Source organism: Miniopterus natalensis, chromosome 2 (assembly GCF_054644295.1).
Source record: "Miniopterus natalensis isolate mMinNat1 chromosome 2, mMinNat1.hap1, whole genome shotgun sequence".
In the NCBI taxonomy this organism is placed as follows: Eukaryota; Metazoa; Chordata; class Mammalia; order Chiroptera; family Miniopteridae; genus Miniopterus; species Miniopterus natalensis.
In genome coordinates this window covers 106,914,968-106,937,952 of record NC_142082.1, presented here as the reverse complement: position 1 = coordinate 106,937,952, position 22,985 = coordinate 106,914,968, and the positions used below count along the sequence as shown (strand labels likewise).

Sequence of the window (22,985 nt, the reverse complement as noted above, 5' to 3'; positions counted from 1 at the left end):
CAAAACCACATACTAGATTGACTCAGATCACCACTTAATAGCCTGGTAGAGGAAAAGACGTGCTCTTTTCTGGGAATAAATACCATTCATCTTCTCTACTATTCTTTTACTGACAATTTCCAGCATTAATAAAAAATTACAAAACATGAAAGAAAGAAAAATCATGACCCATTGCCAAAAGGAAGAATAGTCAAAAGAGTCAGATTCAGAGGGTGCTCGGATGTTAGAATTACTCAACAGAAACTTTAAAGTGCCTATACTAAATATGTTTAAAAATCTAATGGAAAAACATGCATGGAAGATACAGAATTTCATTGATGATATAGGAACTCTACAAAAGAACCAATGGAAATGCTAGAAATAAAAACCCAGCATCAGAGACAATTCTTTCAATGAGCTTACTAGCAGAATGAATAGATCCATCAGAGGAAATAATGAATAAACTTGAGAACAGGTCCATAAAAATTATCCAAACTTAAACATACAGAGGAAAAAGAACAAAAACAACAACAAAAACAGATCACTCAAGATCAATGGAACAATATCAAACAACTTCTAACATATGTATATTTGGAGTCCCTGAAGAAGAGAAAGAGAATCCGGCAGTAAAATAGGTATTTGTAAAGATAATAGCTGAAATTTTTCCTAATCTAATGAAATCATCAGCCTACGGATCCCACAATTCCACAGAACCCCAAGTGGGATAGAAACAAAGAAAAACACACCTAAGCACATCAAAGTCAAGTTGATGTATATCAAAATAAAATCTCAGAAGCAGCTGGGGGAGAAGAAATATGAAGTACGGGGGAACGCATTTTACATTCCATTGGTGAGAGCTGCAGCCACATCCTCCCTCCTCACCCTGGCCCTGGCAATTTGAGTTTCTCCAATCAGGCTAATGAGACCACCTCTGAGAAGCACAGAGCAAATGCCACCAGGTGCCACTTATAGTTTCTCTTCTAGACAGAAGAAAAGGTGTTTATAATAGTTTTATATATTTTAGGCTCTCAGAAACAAAGTTAACTCCTTGTATAAATGAGGCCAGAGCCAGAGACTGGCTCTGGATTTGGGGGTAAAAGAGGAGAATCCATGCACAGCAACTGAGCCCTCCCAGAGGTCCTGCCCTCCTGCCCTCCTGCCCTCCAGCCCTCCAGCTGCGGCCTGCTGGCTCGGCGGGGGGCCTTCCTTTTCATCTTCTCACAAGCCAGCAAGCTCTCGTCCATCCTGCTGACTCTCAGCGTTTGTATATTCATGCGCTGGGTGAGATTCATGTAGTGGGTAAGAAATCAAACAGAATACGCTCCAAGTTTCCTTCCAATTTTGAGGTTCTATAACTCTCCTCCATAGTATAAATTTTTAAAAAATGACTGCTCCTCTCTCAAGTGTAAACAGTACATGCCGCATATGCCTCTGCTGGTTTACTTTTATTCCTTCCTCTGCGACCCATTCGTTCACTCAGCAAAATATGTAACGTGAGCCTAGCACATGCCAGTCATTTGCCCGCTTTCTGTGTGCTCTCTAGCAGTTGGCGAGCACACTGAGGGCAGGTTCTGATTTCACACACTCTCCCGTTCCCATGTTGCATGTGGTTGAGAAAGGAAAGGAGAGGAGAGGAGAGGAGGGAAAGGATAGGAAGGGGAGGAAAGAGGAGAGGAGAGGAAAGGTGGGAAGGAAAGAGGGGAGGAAAGGAAGCTGTTTTCCTATTTATTTTCTGAAAGGGCCTGGGCATGTCTCACTCTCCTGCCCCACTTCAAGATTTTTCTTTTTTAGCTGGTTCTTGAGCCAACTGAAGTTTGCTTACAATTGTTCCCTTAGCAACCAGCAACCTTTATGCTTTACTTTTGATTTAGAACTCAAGAGTAACCAAAATCTTCATTTATTTGAAACAGATTTCTAAGTGGGGTTGCCTCCTTTACTAAAAACAAAAACACATCATTTAAAAAAACCACTTAAATAGGAAACTTAACAGTATTTTAAATAAATTTAAATGTGTGTTTAATTTTTGTTTCTGTTTGTTTTTTTGACAGATATTCCACAGCAAGCATTCCACAAGAGAAAATGGGACTGATTTTCAATTGTTTTCTTTCCCAGAAGCTATGAAAATTGCAACAGGCAGTGCAAGGCTAAATCACATGATCTCCAGTTCTGACTGGCACCCGGGTAGCGGTGCTCCCCCTAGTCCCTCACAGGGCCCGTCCAGTCCTCTTCTGGCCCCTGCTGGCTCATTACAAGGTGACATCACAGAGGTTCTCAGACACAATCCAGGTAAGGGAGGAGGAAAGATATGTTTGCTTTTAAACCATGTGGAAGTTACTTAAAGAGCTGTGTGTGGGGTCGCAGCTCAATAAATATTTAAGTGCACATGAGAGTGAAGATTGCACCTGAAGGTTCTCCTCAGAACACTATTAGGTGCCATTACACAGCAAGAACTCCAAGAGCAACCTTATAATGCAGCTCCAGGGCAAAATGTGTCCCATTTAGACATACATTTGATCAATGCTGAGTTGTGTCTGCAAACTCTGTGAGAGCACATCTGTCCCAGATTCTGAGCCACTGGAGGCCAGAAAGCTTAGCAGTCAGGTGCTCTTGCCAGAGTCAAGAGCAGAAAGGGACTTAGTGAGTGGCGGTTCGGAGACCAGACCCTGGTGCAGCACAGCACCAAGAACTTTTGTGTCCTTCGATATGCTTCGTCTCACTTAATCCTCATGCCAGGTCTATGGGACTGGTGATATTATCTCTAACTGAGGCCCAAGGATGGTAGGTAATTTGCTCAAAGTGACCCAGGTAGGATTTGAACCCAAGGCTGGCAGATTTCAAAGCATGGTCATCTAAGTAACCTAGGCTACCCTACTTCTCAATCCTTGTCAAGTGTTAGAAATGATGCCAGATCGGCTGCAGAAAGAGAGCACAGAGCCTCAAACAACCGTCACATTTCTGTCTTCTTCTGAACCTGAACTTCATGCTTTGATGTTATATTTCCAGAAGGGTATGAACACACACAGACACACACATTCCATAGCACAGTCCAACTGAGGGCTCGTCAGTGGCAGTAACAGCTATTAGAGGGCAATGTTGTGAATCAATTTGCAGAACTACTGAGTCTCAGCCTCTCAGAGCAAGAGGCATTTACTTATCTGCTCAGTCTGTGGCCCTCAACAGTCATCTGCCAAAGAGGCTGGACCACTGGAGGGGCAGGAACCCCAGATCTGCTGAGTTCATTGGACTTCTGGAGTTTCTTCTGGACTTTTGAATTGTGTGTGTTGCATGTGTGAGGGGTTCTTTGCTCCTTTATCCTGTTTGGTTCTGGTTGGGGAGATGTGGCCATTTCTAACTATATGAAAGGTTAGAAAGGAGGTTTGGTATAATCTCATTGAGGCCTAGGCTTGTGTCACTAGGAAAAGTTATCCTTTAAATTAAATAGAACAAAACAGTCCATTTTGGAGCAGATAAAACAATGAAGGTATTTTTTGGCTTTTTTTTTTTTTTTAAGAGAACAAGTTTTCAGCCGATAAAGCACTATGAATACAGATTTGGATATGAGTCACAGGTGCAGCCTCTATCCCTTCCCACCCTCACTGCTTCCCCAAAGGAACCCCAGAGATGAATACATATTTTACTTAATGTGAAGGAGAACAGATATCATTCTGATAAGTCTTAGTAGTGTGAGACAGGAGTCAGGATGATTGGCTTGGCTGGAGACCTGCCATTTCTGACGCCTGTGGTGGACTTTTGGGATAGCTAAACCGGCTGACACCTAGCCACCTGGCCTGCTATTCTTTGCAAAAGATCAGCTTCTGTGGCTTCAACTTATTTATCATTCACATTGCATTTATTCTCTCACCCCAGGACATTTATCTTATACCAGCCATGCTGTTTATTTTCTCTCTGTAAACCTGCCACCCTTGGGACTAGAGGAAAACATTTACAGAGAGAAGAATCTAGAAAGGCTCAGGTGAATCCACAAATATAGCAGTGTGTTTATATACTAGCTGCTCATCTCAGGTCCGCTGAAGTGCCTCCCACCCTAAACATGGAAAAAAAAGCCCAACAGAGAATGAAAAGGTGACTTACAGTGGATTTTGAAGTCCTTGTACTGTCTGTCTTCAATTGCTACCACGTACAAAGCTGCCCGGTCTGGAAACATAAGCCCTCCAGGTTTCTGTTGATGAATTGTGGGGAAATGGGTCTCGTAATCTATTCACCTGACAAAGACATCACATTTTGAACTGCACACAGAGTCACCAGACAGGCATCCCCTTGCCAACATTTCTCATTCAGCAGGCTGTCACCCTGGCCAGGGTTAGGGCTCAGATGGCAATGCTCACTTTTTATTTTGGAGCAATGAGAATTTGAGGGACCCAGGTGGAATCAATAGAGCAAATAAAGTAGGAGGAGGGGAAGTAAGTGCACTGAGGAAGAGTGGAAGATGATATGACCTCTTAGCCTGGAGAAGCCAAAGTAAGAAGCATTCTTGGCTCTTGGGCAGCCATGCAATCCTAAGTATTTGACCAGAATAGACTTTTGTCTATTGAAACACAGAATGGGTTTCAATTGTGGTGAAAGAAGCCGAGGTTAGACCTACAGAAGAGCATTGTGACAGTTAGACATTTTGGACCCAGGAACAATCATTCTGTTCCCTGAAGCAGATCTGGTTTAAAGAGGGGGGACTGAAAGAGGTGACCTTCTAGCCCAAGTCCTCATATTCTTCCTAGGCTGAAGGCTAGGGGTGGAGTGGCAAGACAGCTAGAGATCAACAATGGGAGAGCATGCAGGACACTTACCAGCCACTTGTCCCTGGCAAAGATGACTGTGTTGAGCATTGACTCATAGAAGAGACAGTAGCCCATCCACTCGCTGATGATGATGTCAACCTTCTCCACAGGCAGTTCCACCTCTTCCACTTTACCCTTAAATATGGTGATGACTGGAAAATAAGAACCCCAAGGCCACACTTGGCAGGGCCACATCTACAGATTTTAGCCTGGTTCTGATTCTACTTTTAGGTAGGGACATACCTCACCCTTCACCATGCTAGTTTATACTAAGAGAATTGCAAGTGACTTGCACGTTTCCCCACTAAAATTTACTGAGCAGTTACTATGCCCTGGACTAAGCCCATGACATGCACCATGTTATGTAATCCTCCCAGCAACTCTATGAAATAAACACTTTGTTATTATTTGTATTTACAACTAAGGAAACTGAGGCTTAGGGAGGTTACATGGTGGTGGTGGAAATAGAGCCAGGTTTGATATGCAATGACTAACACTCTTCTCATGGCCCCCACTCATGTTAGGCTCCCCTGACAATTCAAACCCAAAGAAAGCTGGGTGACGCCTCTATTGCTCTTGCATCTGTTCACAGCCAGGGCTCATCACCCGGTGGGTTCATGAGGGAGGCAGTTTAGTGTTTTGACAAGAGCATGGGCTCTGCAGTCAGAAAAACCTGCGCTTAAGTGTTGGACATTCTCATTATTAGCTGTATTACTTTCTACAAGTTACCTGACCAAACCAAACTCCAGTTCCCCAGAGAACAACCCAGGAACGTGACATATACTTAGCAGGTGGTTGTACTGATGAAATGAAATAACACATGTGAAGTGCCAGGCTCAGAGCTGGGGTTCAGCAGAAGGTAGACATTATCTCACATTTCTCCCTTGTTGACCAGCCCATAGAGAGGTGGAGGGGGTGGGGCCAGGACAAAGCCCCTGATCTAACTGGCTTCTGCTAATGAGTCACTTCCAAGACCTTCTGGTCCTTCTGTGGCAGAAGAAACTTCTTTGCTGGATTTTTGATCATTTGACATACACATACACCTAATTTTGGAGTCTCTTTTTGTGTTCATTGTTATAAAGATCAGAGTGAAAGCTCTCTTAGATGCTGCTGTGAAATCGACAGGGTGATGTACTGGTTGGCTGGTTCCATCTGAACATTTCCTCTGAAAGGTTACACATATTCATGCTCTCAAACTCTCTTTCTGTGCCATCTTCTGAAAAATTACACAATGCCTGAGCTTTGTTGGGAAATTGAACAATGGCCTGTGCTCAGGAGTTTTCACAAAACCCAAAAGTCACATCTGTTCTGAATCTGAGTTTCACAAAAATTAATTTGAATTGGAGGCTTCTAGATGGCAAAGCACACACAGGTCACTGGCTTTATTTCCTGTCTTCACAGCGGATAATGCAGGTGGGAGATGGAATGCCCATTAGCAGCCTCTAATGATGGTCTTCTCTCCAATATCTGGTATTTAATTAAGGCTTAATCAGATAAGGCCTCCTCTATCAAGAATCAGACACTTGGCAGATGTACACCAGCCCAGATCACTCTAGATTGAGGCCCAGGTTCATGTGACCCTCTTGGTTACTGCTCATAAGCCCTACCCTTAAGACGTAAGAACAGGAAGGGCCAGTCTTCTCCAAAAGGTTAGAAGGGGGTGGGAGGAGAAGGTGTTTAAGTTTTGCTTCTCTGGGGCCTCTCCCTGAGACCCAAAGGCAGGAACTCAACCCAGCACAGGGCCCAGGAAGCACCAAGAAAATTCACAAGAGGACAGAGTAAAGGACTTTTGAAAATGCAAATAGAGTGCCCAATTATTTCTTATTCTTAAAAAGAACTGACACATATGCCTGATCCACCTGCTTAGTCATTTGCATGCAAAGCCTGGGTTGTCTTATTTTTGTAAACATTTTTAAAGTGTTTCAATGGTCTCCCTTTCTTTTCTCTGTGCACATGTCTTGAAGGTTCTTCCCTAATGTCTGCATATATCTGTGAGGCACAAACATTCAAAGAACAAGTGAATGAATGAATGAATGAATGAATGAATGAATGAATGAATGCCTTAGATCATGGCCTCCCGGGGGCCCAGGAAGATATCTTCTCCTGCCTGTGGTGCCCCATGACCTCCACTTTGGGTGCCTAGTGCAAGGTTCACCATGAAGATTTATGGCCTAGGCTCCAGTAGGACTGAAAACAGCAAAAGTGGACAAAAACTTATAGTTTAGTCCCACAGATAGGTATGAATGGAACATTCCTTGGGTGCTCCCAGAATGAGTGAATGCTACCCCTGTTCTCCACACTAGCCATTTTACCCATTTGCTGCTATAGATACTAAGATACAGACATATGAAAATACAGTAGGTCACAGAACAGCAAAAATCACAGTTTCTTCTTACAAAAAAGCAGAAGGAATCAATTAACCCTGTAATGCACTCAACAATCTGGGCCTCTGTTCATTTAACATTGTCCTTCTGCATCCAAACATTTCTCAGAGCAGATGTGGCCCTTACTTGGCTTGATGAGTGGATGGACCCTTTGTGAAAGGAAAGACACACCTCCCTTCAGTCCAGCTGTGGATGGATCTCACACCCCATTCATCCCCTTACCCAGGTGCTTTTGTGCAGTGCCCAACCTGCGCAACCTTACACTGGGGTCCTGGAGGCAGAAAATTTATGCTCTGTTCCAGCTGACAACTAACCTTGATTAAATAATTTCTCTCTTTTGGAGCCTCAGTTTCCTCACTGGGGGAAAAAGAAATGAGGGAGGTTGAATCTGAAAATCCCTAAGATCATTTGCAGCTCCAAAATGCTTTGATTTTTCAAATATGTACTCAGCATGTGTAGGTATTCTGGGAGTCTGGGGAATAACTGGTGTCAATAAAGAAACGGTGCCTGCAATGTCCAGTTTGACTCTAATTTCCACCAACTTCTCAAGTCTGATTTTTTTAAAAAAGAGGCCACATTGTTTCTATGGACCCAAATGCAATTGCCCAGCTGTGTCATCAGGGGTAGTCTCTCCTAACAATTACTTAAACTATGAGATTCAGTTTCCCAATCTGCAAAATGCTACCCCTTTATGGCAGTTAATTAGGGGTTATTGGCCAGTGTATGGTACTGAATTGACTCAAAGAGCTGTGTGGGTGTACACAGCTACCGATGTCCCTGTTCCATGGTAGCCTTTTCAAGGAGATCTTAGCCACTGATATTAAGGCTCTGAGCAGCAACGGGCTGCAGGGCCCTACTCCTGATCTGGATTCCATATCACAAATACTATGTCAACTCAAGGTTGAGGTCACTCTTTAGAGCTGTGTTTTTATTCCATATGGATGATGGAAAGTTTGTTCAACTAGAGATGGCAGGACCCTGGCTGGTAAAGTTTGAAAGGATTAATCATAATTAAATACACAACAGGAAGCAATAAACTCCGAATTGGGAGATTTCCGCCTGTAACTACAAGTTTACAAATTAGACATCCAGATTTTGGGGGCTTGTTTTCAGTGGGATTTTTTCCTTTTGGCTTGAGTGGTTATTACATAAATGTAGTCATTCTTATTCATGGTCACTCATTTAACCATTTAGGTTTCTTTTTTGGTTGGATTTTGTTTGTTTGTTTGTTTTTTACAAGTCAGACCAGCCTGATCTCATTTGGGCCTCCAGTGTGTTCATTAGAGTCAGGTAACCCCACAGGGTCGATAGGAGTGGTCTCCCCATTGCAGCCTCCTCACTGTTTCCCAGAGCAGATCTTGTCCCATGGAAGCATGGGCATGAGGGGCGTGAGTTCGAGAACCAGCAGCAGAGCCTCCCCAGTGCCACCCCCACCTCAGCCCAGCCTCTTGCTGCCCCTGCCATGCCGCTCACACATCTATGTTGGTGACAACCACACGGCCTGCCACACACCTTCTGAGGGCCTGATGCACCTCTTGTCTATGGTCTCCTCCTCTTGGTTGTGTATTTCAGCTTCCTATTTCTGGGATCTAGCAGAGCACTTGCCTCCTTACAAACATTCAAAGATTGTTACTGAATGAATGAATGGATGAGTAAGGAACTTTGAAAAGGGGGGTATTGGATTCAGAGACAACAGATCTTTTAACTAGTCCTAATTATGACAGTAAAAAATTATTGGCATTTGAATACCAGCTTGCAGAGTGATTTCACATATATTGTCTCAATAATCCTCATTGCTCCATTTGTCTAATGAGAGAACTGGAATTTACAGAAGTCAAAAGGTAGAGCCAAAACCTAGCCTGTTGTGTATAAGTCACCAACTTTCGAGATTCCTTTCCTTCATCTGCAAATGACCAGACTATCCAACTCACTTACCTCATAGGATTGTTGTACACACCACAAGAAATCAGAGAAGGCTAAGTACAACCCATCCTTCCCCTGAAAGCTGGTCAGTTGGTTGGTAGGGTGAAGAGAGGTGGAATCATCATAGAGGTAGAACCCATCAGTCCCACCTCGACTTCCCACTGTCGTCTTCTCCAGGGTCCAGATACATGGACAAACTTCTTACAAGGTTAGACCCAGCCTCATTCTTAAGCCAGTGATGATGGAAGAAACAGAACACCAACATCATTACCCTCAATATCTAGTGGCACCTGGGATATATCCTGCAGAAAACAGACCCCGTAACTAGAGTGGCATCATCAATCAGGCCCAGGGGCTAGGTATACTCAATATAGTAGAAACTTAAATATGGTTCCCCTCTCTCTTCCCAAGTCCTCTGTTCACCCAAGAACATAGGGCTTGAGCTTCTTTCTGCCTTGTCCCCAGTGCATAATCTGCTTGGCTTCATGTCCTAGCTTGTTCTGGCTCCCTTGAGAGCTGAGATCCTAGTCGGCTTAGCTGGAGCTCGACTTTGGCCAGAGCCCTTCCCTGGCCAGAATTCCTGCTTGGCATGTCTCCTTCCCTAGGCACTGGCTGGACTAGTACTCGGGTAATTAAAACCATACTAAGACTCGTCCCCACCTGAAATTATCATCAACCACTTAGAACCCTTAGCATGGTGCAGCCAGGGCAAATCCCCAACACACTGGCTACATGCAGATGATTTTGTGGGCTGGGTCTATGGGGAGGGAATTAAGAAGAGAGAAGTACTAGACAGAGTGGTTGAAATCAGGGGGAATGCAGAAGGCAACAAAACTTCCCCTAGGCTTAAGGATTCAGAAAAGCATGCCAGGCTTCACTCACTAATTATACATGGGACATGCAGTACATGTCCCACCCCAGGGAATGGCAGTCCTTCTGGTAAACACTCTTCCATCTACTCTCAGCATACTGAGCTCTCTTAGTCTCTTGGGTCTCAGCTTCAATGCCTTGTTTTTTAAAAAAGGGTCCTCTTTCCAGTGCTGTGCTGTTCAATGTTTAGTAACAGGCTCCGCTAAGGGGGAAAAGCCCTGATTTGTAGCATTTGTTGATGTCTGTGGTGTAAATACTTCCACCATGGCTGATTTCAGCTCCCACCACCGTCACTTGTGGCAGGTTGGAAAGAGAAGCACAGAATCAGCTCCAAAGGCCAGGCGAGAAGCTCCAACAAGCCACTGACACCACCCAATCGAAGGTGGATGCCCCATTTTTCTCAACAACTCCAACATGCTTCTTTCTAGGCACTTTCACAAGTTTAATTCTATTGTGATATTGTTTGTTCACTTGCTTTGATGTCTGTCTTCTCTGTGAGTCTGTAAGCTTCAGGAGAGCCAAGACCTTGTCTGTCCCATTTGCCACTGACTCCCCAGCACCTGGTACAGGGCCTGGAGACTCAATATGTCCAAAGGAACAGATGCAGGAACCCAGTCCTAAGACTGTTAATAGGGTTCCCCAGCAGTTTGGAATGGAAGTAACAACTGCCAGGAGCCACTAGTACAGGTTCATTAAAAACCGTTATGGCTGATTCATCTCATGTCTTCTTTTGACAGGGTTATTGGTCAAGTTAATAAATGAAGTAATAATAAAAATACTTACCATGTATTGGCTGCTTACTGCCCTCCAGATACTGCTTATTTTACACAGTGGTGTACTGATAGATACCTAAAAACTGACTCTCCAGGAAAGAAGTCCTGATTTTGCATTTGCTAGTTTCTGTAGTATAAATGCTCCCACTGTGGCCAACTTCCAGACACCCAAGTGACTTCATCCATTCCACAGATCTACTGACAATTTAACAATTGGCTCTCAGGAGCTCGCAGAGCCCATTCCAGTACCCCATGCCTTTACATACAGGAACTTTGTGACCCTCACAATGACCCTATCAAGTGTGTGCCACTATAATTCCCATTTCACAGATGAGGAAATAGACACAGAAAGTGAGTTCGGGATGACCTCGCCTCTGTGGCATCTTCATGGAGAAGGTGACAAATTATTGTCGGTTCACAACTGGCTACGTGACTGGATTCCAAAGTGCAAATGAAGAGCTGAGCATGAACCAGCCTGAAGAAACATCCACACTCACCCGGGGCACCTGCCCAATATGTAGGTAACACCAGGCAAAGAGCAATGACCTCAGGAGAGCAATGCTCTGTTTGTAAGGAAGGACCAAAACTCACAACATGATATTTAATATAAATAAGAGTGAGACTCAGTTTGGAGTCCAAACATCCACTAAGTAGATATAGGTTGGGAGCTACAGCTTGCCAGTCACGCAGGCAAGAGTAGTTGATCCTGGCTCCGTACTCGTGTGGCATGGCCTTTCCCACAACTGCTAATGGAAACTGGAGCCACATTGGTATAAGTACAGCATCTGGGCCAGTGGCCTGGCTGTGTTTATTTCTTAGCTTGACTCTCCAAGGGTGAGAAAAATGCTGAGGCATGGGCAGAATAAAAGGTGACTCAAAACCAGCACAAGCCTGGCTGGTTTGGCTCAGTGGTTAAAGCGTCAGCCTGCAGAGTGAAGCGTCCCCGGTTCAATTCCAGCCAAGGGCACATACCTGGGTTTGTAGGCTCGATCCCCGGCCCACCCATGGGAGAGGCAACCAATCGATGTTTCTTTCTCTCTCTCTCTCCCTTCCACTCTCTGAAAAGCAATGGAAAAAATATCTTCAGGTGAGGATTAAAAAAACAACACCACACAGCACAAAAGGTAAAGGAACTGAGGCCAGTGTGTAGCCTGGAGATGTGGGAGGAGGGCAACCATATGAAAGAGTCTCCTCACTCCATCTGGCTCTAAAGGAGCATTGGGAAGCAGAATCCACCCAGGGGAAGGCAGTGCTTCTAACAATCACGGCTCTCAGAAGACTAGTGGTGAGGACCCCATTGAGCGCTCATCCAGGGACTGGATGGCTGCAGAGCACAGAGGAATACTGCAGGAGCAGAGCATCCAAGCACCATCTATAAAAGGCTTGGAGCTATGTGGCCAAGAAAGAGCAAAGCATAGATCATTAAGCCTGAAAGGACCTATAGTTCATGCTTGTTAAGCATCTACTACACACAAGGCCTCATATTAGGCACTTGACGTACCTTATCTCTAATTCCCCAACAACCCTGCAAGCTGATCATTGACTTATCTCCTCTACTGGGAGCAAGCAGAGCTCAGAAAGGTGAAGTGATGTGCCAAAGTCCCCCTAATGTTACGCTGCAAGGCTCCTCTGTCCATTGTCACTCTGTTGTCAAGCAACACTCAGGCCCCTTCCATCTCAGGTGTGTTTTAGGACACATACCAGTAGAAGGAAAGGAGGAATACACTTATTTTCCTTTAGTTTGCTGAGAAGTAAAAAGAGTACACTTTTTTTTTTCTTCTAGAACTATAAAAATTATATTAATCCCTGAGCTCCCATGTCAACTTTCACAAATGAATCTACCTTTTTAAGCATCTCAGCAGCCCACTGGTTTCCTTGGTAGGGAAAGAGAGGAAATAATAGTTGTCAGAACCAAAGTCAAAGAGGAGGCTGTGAGCATGTGCGGGGGCCACACGTGTGGAAGCAGCCGTGTGAGGGCTGCGCGGCCACAGCAGGTGGCTTCGTGGAGGTGCGTGGCTACACGTGAATAATCAGCCTGAGGAGCTGTGTGGAGGTGGAGCGGGAGAGAGACTGATTGATTCTGGGTGGCAGGTATTTTATGTCCGTGTTGTTATTTATGTCTCTACACCTACACTCCTGAGACCCACACAAATGCTGGCTGACACAGCATTTCAAAACCATTTCCATGGACACATTCATGCAGTTAAGCTGTCCTCTCTCTGGTACACATGCCTGGCAGGGCCTGGCTGGCTCACTGTTCCACCCACGGTTGCTGCCCCCCCCCCCCCCCCCGGGAGGAAGAGATGGAGGCAACTCTGCCTTCTAAAGGCCCCTGGGCCTGGGGTTCCCTCCTTCTCAGCACTGTGTGTGTGAGGGGCAGGAACAGGGACAGGGCACTATTCACTTGAGGACAGTGGTTTGTCCTTCTTGGGCCTTTGCCTTAGTAACAGAATCAAGTGTGAGCCATCAGCATATGAAGCATGGAGCAATCCCACCCTGAAGCTATCAGGTGGGGCTGAGTAGGCTAGACCTCTGTGCTTCCCCGGGAGGGGTGGGGTGTGATGCCGCCGCAGTCGAACGTGAGGTGTTGAAGCTTGAGCAGGTAAGGGCAGCCCCGCACAGTATGTCAGAGCCAGAGCGGGGTGAGCAGGGCATCCCTGGTGCGGGAGGGCGAAGTGCAGGGGCTCAGGGGGGCCTCGGCAGCCTGGCTCAGCCAACTGGAGCCTGAGCAGGGGAGGCAGCCTGGCACAGGGTGTTGGAGCCCAGCACCGCTGGGTGACAGAAGCATCTGCTGGGGGCAGGAAGTGCTGACAATGGGAAGTTGTTTATGCACAAAGGGATTGATCCAATACACAGACATAGTCAGAATAATAGGAGCTAGAGTTTTCACCCTCAGAGAAATGAGTCACAAACAAGGGAATGGGAAGGGCCATAAAAGTTAGACGCTGCGGTGCTGAATTAGAAGTGGAAGTGTTACATGACAATATGTATAGACAGATGTAGAAATGTGTGTTATATAAGTGCGTATGTACACACACACACACACACACACACACACACACACACACACACACACGTTCTTTCTACCTGGACAGCCTAGGGGCATCAGCACCCTAAAATCAGTGGGCACACCTAGCCCCGGGTCCACATTTCTAAATGCCACTGTCCACTAAACGGAATCAAGACTCTGAGGAGAGACGGCTGATTCTAGAACAGAGGCATGGAAAGTACAAGGAGAAACATTTGTACCGGAAAATGAGAACACTCACAACAAGTGAGAGAGGCATGTCAAAAGGACTTAGAAACCAGCTTGATGATGCTCCCAGTGACCAAATCGGGGGCAATTTGAGTATCAAAGTAAGTCCTGGTAATAACAGATACAATCTGTTGAATAAAATGGGAAATTAATGATGAAGAATGAAATAGTTACATGGTTTTGAAGTACCTGCCCCAGAAAATCTTACTAATCACGAAGGGGGAAAGAGCAACTTGACCATGAAGGAGCCTGGCAGACATTGCTTGAACCACATGATCAAAGTCAGTGCTGTCAGTAACCCAGCAAATCAAAACCACAGGCCACCCAGCCCTCGTTTCTCAGCAGTTGAGCATCAACTTATGATCCAGGAGATCACAGTTCGATTCCCAATCAGGGCACATGTCTAGTTTAGGGTTCAATCCCCAGCAGGGGGCATGCAGGAGGCAGCCGATCATGACTCTCTCATCAGTGATGTTTCTATCTCTCTCTCCCTCTCCCTTCCTCTTTCTGCAATCAATCAATCAATATATATATATATACATATATATATATGTATATATATATATATATATTGTTAAAAACACAAGCAGAAAAAACCACATGCCACCTGCTAGTACTCACTGAGAACAGTGTGGGTTGGGTGTTCCTGCAAGATGCGTCACCTGAACCCAATGGTGAAGAAGAGCCTCACAACCCAAACCGAGGGACAGCCACAGAACGCTGGCACTGTGGTCGAAGGCCAAGAAAGTTGAGGAAAGTGTGTTCTGTTTGAACTAGAGACATGATGACTAAATGCTCTGGGACTGGATCCTTTTGCTATGGATACGACTGTAACAACCAGCAAAATGTGACGAGGATCTGAGCACTAGATAATCACGACGTAGTCATGCTACTCTCCTGATTTCCATGGCTGCCCTGTGGTTATACAGGAAAATGTCCTTGCTTGTAGGCATGTACACTAATGTATTCAGGGATGAGGGCCATCATGTCACAACTTACTTTCAAATGGCTAAAAAAACAAAGCTGTATTTGCACCTGTTTTGTCAATTGGAATGTTTCAAGGCTACAAGAAAGAAGAGCCAAAGGAAGGGAAGGGGAATTGAGAAAGCTACAGGAATCTGGGGCAGGGGAAGGGAGGTGGGGACCATGAATTGTGAACCAGAAGGAGTGACCAGGGGTTGAGTAGTCTTTCTCCTGGCAAGCTTTCAGGGCCAAGCTGCCCTCCTCCCAAAGGTCAGGGATCTCTCAGCTGCTGTTAGCTCCCACCCACTCTGGGCGCACCCCACACTCCACTACCAGTGGTGCAAGGCAGTGCAGGGAGCTGAGCCCAGAAGGCTGTGGTTCCAGACCCCAAAAGCCGACAACAACAGAGACAGATGAAGAGTAAGGGGCTGGGCAGACCCTCCAAGGGCAGGAATCACTGTGCAAGTGAAATCTGGGCAGAGGCAAGGAAATTGTCTAAATGTTCTCTGAGGCCCCTTAGAGCCCAGAGCTGAGGCTCCATAACCCTGAGAGGAAATCCAATTCTACATCTATTTTAATTTTCATTTTCAGGGTTGGCAGGCACTCACTGAACTTCCACATGAACTTTAGGAAAGAGTACAGGAATGAGAGCTGAAACCAAAGTCTCTGCCCCACATCTCCTATCTTCAGTCTCCACATCTGTTAAATGGGAAACCACTTGTCCTATTTCACAGAGTTGGGGAAAGAGAGGTCAGGTGAAAACACGCAGATGTCAGGCTGTGTCACCCTTGTAGAGAAAGAATCGCCATTTCTTTTTCCATCTTTGGTAGGCGAGTAGAGAGGTCACCTCTCTGCCCCTTCTACCAAGCTCCAATACTTTCCTGAGGAGGGTACAAAAGAGATCTGACCCCTAAGTGAACCAAGACAGGTTGAACGCCAAGCTTAGGTAAGGAGTATCTGGGCAACATTTCCCTACTCAAGCTAGAAAGAGGCCTCTGGCTCTCAGCTCTGCTCATGGCCCCGTAGCTGTGCTCTCCCATTATCCTTAGCCATTTTCACTCACACTGATTTACCTCCACCCCCTTCACCCCCTCACTTCCTCCTTCACCTAGCTTAGATTTCATGGCCCATTATTGTTGTAACTCTGGCTCCTCCCTCCTTCTGTTGTGTCCTCCCAGCAAAGTCCCTACCCAGGCAGCTCTCCCCTCCACTCACAGTAGGAGAACTGAGCTCACTGCATAGCTATGTCCACACACCTCTAACAAGGGTGACCACTCCCAGCCATCCCCACTAGCCCACTGTGTTTGCTCTCCCTCTAAAAGACCCTTCTAGGCCTTCTCATCTCCTGTAAACACACTTACCCCTCTCCCCTCCTGGTCTTTTCCATCAATGACAGTCTCATTCTTCACTGAGAAAATGGAAACAACAAAGCAAAGGGGTTTCCCACCACTAGCCCACCTCCATGTGGACCCACACGCCCTCTATTACTGTAGTTAAACTATCTCTACTCCAAGAAAAAGGCCAACACTCTGCCTGTGCTTTGCACCCCAGGCCCTCTTACCTTCTCAAGGTCCTTGCTCCAGAATTTATGTTTTCTTGTATCTGCAATTTTGTTTCTCTCTACTGGACCATTGAATCATACACATGCTTTCATATCTCTTAGGCTTAAAAACAACAACTCACTTCCTTGACCCCACATCTCCCAGTAGCTACTACTCCATTTTTCTGTTCCCCATTGCAGCCAGAAGACTTATTTATTGTCCTCATTTCACAGTCTCCCCCTAACCTACTCTAACTGAACTTTGGCCTCCATCCTACACTCAGTCTGCTCTTGTTAAGGGCACCGGTAACCTCCATGTAGCCTAATTCAATGGTTACTCCTCTGTTCTTATCTTACTTGATCTCAGCATTCCCGAGGGTGAACCACTTCCCCCTTCCCTTGGTTTCCTGGTCCTCCCCTCTCCCGCATGCCCATCAACCTCACCAAATGTATCTTCTCTGCCTCTCTGCTGGCCCCTCCTCTGCTGCTTACCTCCAAATGTTGGAATGCCTGAGAGCCTTGTCTTTGGCCCATTTCTTTACCAATGCTTCATCTCTAAGTGACCTCATCGTGTAACTTTAAATATTATCTGTATGTTGAGGACTCCCAATCCTTTCTCCATAGAGACTGCTTTTCCTTTGTTTAAAATACTCAAAAGGCCTCCATCATCCTTAGAAACTTGTTTTCTTAGTTTGCAAACTCTACATGACCTGGCCCCACTCAACACAGGGTCTGGTGACTAAATCTCATTCTGCTGACTGATAGCTGATACAAGATTCAAGGACCTCTTCTAATCAGGAGCATTTGTGGGCATGAGTGTGTCCAAGCTGGGCTACAGGGAGAAGGGCCTGGAGAATGCTGCAATGTGTGGGAAAGGTGAAAGGAAGGGAAGGGAAGGGAAGGGAAGGGAAGGGAAGGGAAGGGAAGGGAAGGGAAGGGAAGGGAAGGGAAGGGAAGGGAAGGGAAGGGAAGGGAAGGGAAGGGAAGGGAAGGGAAGGGAAGGGAAGGGAAGGGAAGGGAAGGGAAGGGAAGGGAAGGGAAGGGAAGGGAAGGGAAGGGAAAACACCTCTATACTCAGACTCCGGCTTGAAGAAGGTCCTGCTTCTGTGGACAAGCCAACTACTGAGCTAGCCCCATCAGCAGCAAGGCCTGTGGGCAGTAGAGGACCACAGTTTCCCAAAGGCAGAGGCTGGGTCTGCCAGTGGGAGGGTGATGGGGAGAGGTAGGGCTGGGGGTTGTGCAGAGGGAAGAGAAGGAGGAATAGCTGCCATTTTGAAAAACTCAATAGATTGTCTATAGCTGGGGCCAAGCAGAGGGTTTTTACTAAATTCTTAGTAAAAACTAAAAATTTAGCCACAGGCTGGGCTAAGAATTTAGCCACAGGAAGTTGAGTTGGGACAAACGTGTCTTGGCTGACATGGCAGGACCTGGGACCCTTGGGACCCTCAGAACTCCATGACCCCAGTCCTGCAAGCAGGGCCTCAGCTGAGCCACACCTCCCCAAAGCCAAGTGCTCTGTACTCTTCTCTCATGTCAGTCTATGCCACCCAAACAAGGAAGTACAAGACCCCTCCTCTCTCCATCCATGGGAAAACACACAGAGGTATGTCTTACTGTTGTCCAAGTGGTTGGCCTTAATGATCTTCTCTGAGTAGTCAGAAATACTGGAGCATTCGATCTAAAAAGGGCACAGAACAAAGGAGCAGTGCATCAAAAATACAACCAACACCAAGTTAACAAATGGAGAAGCTGAGGCCTCCAGGGGTGCAGTAACTTGCCCACAGCAGTCACTGCTCATGTGTGGCAGATTAAAAACTACAACGCAGCCCTCCTAACTTTCAGGCCAGCAGCTCATTCACTAAATCGGGCTGCCTGTGCTGTGAGGCTGAAACCCACCCTGCACTTTGCAATGGAAGCCCGTGTCTGAGTTGGGAGATTCAGGAAGAGCTGGCAGACCTCACTCTTCTGACCAGGAAAGCATGGATGAGATGGCATAGCCACTGTCCTCCCAGGAGAGGATGCAGGACCGACCAGAGGTGCTGTGAGCCTCCCACATCAGCCCTCACCAGTTAAACTTGAAACATTCCAAGATAGGGGCCATCTGGGAAAGTCAAGTCAGGGCCAACATTCTCCAGGGCACATACAAGTTAACTTTCACCTCTTCCGCAGTCTCCACCTTTGAAAGAATTGATTCTTTTTAATCTAAAAGTCTCTCCATGCTCCCAAAATCTCCTGAGCAGAAGGCCAGGGTAGTTGAGGGATTAGCTGACCATCAGCTCAGAGAAGGACCTTGTGGGAGTAGCAGGAGATCAAAACCCAGCCTGGGGGTTAGAGGCCCTGGGCATGCCAAGGAGGGCCAAGGGGTGCTGCAAACAGAGGGGCAGCTGCCAAGAGCCTTTCTTACCTCCTTAGCTGGCCCTACACAGACACCAGCCTGCATTAAGTCCCTGGGGATCCCCTCACCTCCACACTCAGGCCCCACCAAAGACTGCTCCCAGGGCCTTGCGTATTTGCATAGGGGCACTGAGGAGGTTGCTGGCAGCCTCCCTCCAAGCCTGGGGGAAGGTAAGGGCACCTACAGGGTCAGGGAGGAGTAACTCTGGTAGAGGAGGCAGACCCTAGCCAGGGCTCAGATCCCAGAAGATGGGTGTTTCCCTGAGGTACAGGTTATGTGACAACAATCCTGTTGGCTGCAGGACTGTTTCTCTCCTCTTCTTTCCCTGCCTCGCCACGTTTCCATTCCATCTGCAAGAGGGTACTGAGCTTGGTCATGGAGAACATGGGACCTGGAGCCAGACAGCCTGGATTCCCGTCTGGCCTCTGCCAATTTCTTCCTGTGCCTTAGTTTCCTCATTAGTAAGGCGACAGCCCCTGTTTCCTATGGAAAATGTGAGGATGAAACAAGCACTGGCGGGACCTCCAAAAGCACACGGGACTCGTGAGGCTGCGTTCATATTTTTCTCACTTTTTCTTTTTCCTACCTTTGCCTTTCCCCTTTCCCTCTCTTTTTTCTTTACTCTCGTTTCATTTTGCCCATTTTTCTTTCGTACTTTCTAGTTTCTTTTCTTTAACCTTTTTTGGTGGTCCTCTCCCATGCCTCTAGCTTTCCTCTGAGTCTCTTCATCCTTCGGTCTCTCTCTATTTCTCTCATGTCTGTCTGTCGATTTCATTATCTTCATTTGTTGTCTCTGTCAATCTCCTCTCTCTCTCTCTCCCTCTCTTTCTCCCCTCTTCTCTCTCTCTCCTGCCATCCCGTCTCCCCTACTGGAGAAGAGCTATGGGTAGAAGGGGAGCCTGGAACAGAAGAAACTGAACTGTGAAATGAGCCAAATGGAAAGAAGCCTGGCTAACTGTGGCAGAGCTGTTTATAAAAGAGCTGTTACAGCAAAAGAGCAGGAGGCAGACAGATTGGGACCAGTGATCACAGCTAGAAGGCACTTGGTAGGAGCCTCCTGACAGCTCCTTGGCCAGAGACCCTCCACCGACTTGGAGGCCCCTGCTGACTTAGAAGGCAGTGACAGGTGGCCCTTCCTCTCCCTGCACAGCTACACTGTGGGAGCCAGAGGAAGGCTGGGAGGTTTCCCAGAGGGTCAGCCTCCACCTCTAGCCAGAGAGGCTGTAGCAGCCAGAGTAGCAGAATTTAGATCTACCAAACTGCCCTCTAAAGGACAAAGGAAGAGGGTTTTTTTCTTATCTCCTAGGGCCCTATTCTGACTACACTAATAAACACTGAGCATCTGTCATGTGCCGGCCCTGTTCTAAGCACATTACATATACATTAAACTTTTTACCCCTCACAATGACCCCAAGGGCAAGATACTGTTATCATGCCCATTTTATAGATGGTGAAACTGAGGACAGAGAAGTGAACTGCCCATGGTCACACATCTCATGAGTGGAAGGGCAGAGATTCAGCCAGAGCTCACACATGTAACCATCCCGCACTGCCCCTCAAGCACTGTCAGGTAATGGTAACACTGAAATGGTTTCAGAAGAGTGAAAAATCCTCTGCAAATGTCAGCAGTCGCTGGGGCCAAGGAGCCAGGAGAATGCCCGTGTGACAGGGAGCTGTGGGGGATTGTCCTGCTTCCTGAGAATCACACAACTATTCCCTCGAGTGTGTGACCTCAGCAAAGAGATGGACCAGGGTTTGTCCTTCTAGGAGGGGCTAGAGAAGGCAGAGGGCAGGGCCAGCTCCATGGAGACCACCGTGAGGGAGGGAGTGGCACGCTCACCCCAAACACCTTCTTGGCTCCTGCTTTAGCAGCAAACATGGAAAGGATCCCGGTGCCACTCCCCACGTCCAGCACCACTTTGTCCTTGAACACGTGCTTGTTGTGGTACATGGAGTTCCTGTAAGTGAGCGTCCGCACTTCATCCTTCAGCATTTCCTGCATGAAAGGAAAGGAAGGTCAGTGTCAATGTATTCAAGGTACTTAGGAGTACAACAGGGTCATAGGCCCTAGGGCTGTCCCACCAAATTCTTCAATGATCTTCAAGATGTCACTAGGCAAACCCCAGAAGAGTGCTGTGGGGCAGGTAGGGCAGCTAGGCCAGCGGTTACCTGCATCATTACAAACAACTTCAGCCCTAAAACTCTACCCAAGAAAGGTAGCTTTGTACTATCAAAGGAGAAACTCATGTCCAGGCCTGGGAAAGCTCCAGTGTACAAAAAACAAAGCAAAAGGAAGTATCGGTAGGATGCAGCACGAGAGACTCAAGTTACACCTGAAGTAAAACTTTCTGCGATGGTAGAGTATTGTTGTTGAAAAGTTATTAAAGGAGGTCTTTTATGTGTATATTATTTTTGTTTGTTTTTAGGAATAGAAAACATGTTCCTTTATCTACCATCATTTAAGTGCTTTGTGGTAAGAAAGAAGCTAGATTACCCATTATAACTGTCTCTGGCCCAAGGAGAACATGACTAATCTGTATATGGTGATGAGGCAGGGGCCTTTGCCCATGCAAGGTATGAGCAAACACTCTAAGTCATCACCAAAAGTACTGGGATTTTGGGAGTATAATTTTAGAATAATTTCTAGTATAACTTGCACACAATAAAAAACCACAGATTTTAAATGTAGAGCTAAGTGTAAGAGTTTTGACAAATGTACACCTGTGTAACCACCACCATAATCAAGATGCAGAACATTTCCATCATCCCAGGAAATCTTTCAGGCCCCACTCCAGACAACCAATGATCTAATTTTTATCACCAACGCTTCCTTCTGCTGGATTTAGAACTTCATATAAATTGATCATACAATATGTACACTTTTGTGTCTGATTCCTTTTGCTCAAAGATTTTGAGATTCATTCATTCTCTTGCATGCATCCAAGGTTTGTTCCTTTTTTGTTGCTGCTGTTGTCGATCTCATTCTTGGCCTTGTTCTTTGCTGCTGACTGGCATTTCACTGCGTGACCATACCACAGTGTAGTTATCCATTCACTTGTTGACATTTGCACGTTATGAATAAAAGTATTACGAACATTCTCATACAAACATTTTTGAGGAGGTATGTTTTTATTTTCTTTGAGCAAATATCTAGGAGTGGGTGTCGGGGGTCTTAAGAATAGGTGTTTCGTTATATTAGAAATTGCCTAAGTTTTTCAAAATAGTTGTGCCATCCCGGCCGGCGTGGCTCAGTGGTTAGAGCACCGCCCCATGCACCAAAGGGTCGCAGGTTCAATTCCCAGTCAAGGACGTGTATCTGGGTTGCAGGTTTGATCCCATATGTGGGGAGGCATTCAATCGATGTGTCTCTCACATCAACGTTTCTCTCTCTCTCTTCCTTTCCCTCCCTTTCACTCTCTCTAAAAATCAATGAAAAAATATCTTCAGGTGAGGATAAAAAGAAAAAGTTGTGCCATTTTATGAATCCACCAGCAATATATGAGAGTTCAAGTTGCTTTACATGCTGGCCAGTTAGTTTTATTCGTCTTTTTAATGTTGCTTATTATAGGTCAGCATTTTTCAACCTTTTTCATCTCATGGCACACATAAGGTAATTACTAAAATTCTGTGGAACACCAAAAAGTATATTTTTTAGACAATCTGACCAAAAAAATAGGTATAATTTCAATTCATTCACAGTGGATGGTTATTGCTGTGTTGGCTGTTGCCATTTTTTTATTTGACAACCTAAGGGGCCTCTGACTAAAGAGTCAGGTATTGCATGTTTTAAACATTCTTGGGGCACACTGGTTGAAAATCGCTGTTATACTGGATATAAACTGATATCTCATTGTAGTTTTCATTGTATTTCCATGATGGCTGTTGATACAGTTAATTTTCCATGTGTCTATTGACTGTTCATATGCATCTTCTTTTGTTAAGTGTCTGTTCATTTTTTTCTTGAACTATTTGCCTTTCCCTTATTAATCATAGAAGTTTATATATTCTGGAAACATCCTTTGTCAGATATACACATTGTGAATATCTTCTGCTAATCTGTGATTTGCCTTTTCGTTTTCTTTCTTTCTTTTTTTTTTTATAAATATATC

General features: G+C 45.8%; 1 protein-coding gene across 2 annotated transcripts in view; it reads right to left on the bottom strand.

Annotated features, from left to right (window-relative positions):
• Positions 1–22,985, bottom strand: part of PRMT8 (protein arginine methyltransferase 8) — an 81,247-nt gene that overhangs the window by 17,819 nt on the left and 40,443 nt on the right. The window contains exons 3-7 of one of the 2 annotated variants that reach the window (XM_087813863.1): positions 20,717–20,872; positions 18,096–18,159; positions 7,484–7,513; positions 4,782–4,933; positions 4,072–4,159 (exon numbers count right to left, since the gene is read on the bottom strand). In XM_087813863.1, coding sequence (XP_087669989.1) covers positions 4,072–4,159; positions 4,782–4,933; positions 7,484–7,513; positions 18,096–18,159; positions 20,717–20,872 — 490 coding nt within the window. The remainder of the gene's footprint in view (positions 1–4,071; positions 4,160–4,781; positions 4,934–7,483; positions 7,514–18,095; positions 18,160–20,716; positions 20,873–22,985) is intronic. The other variant, XM_016215216.2, reaches the window with a different exon arrangement.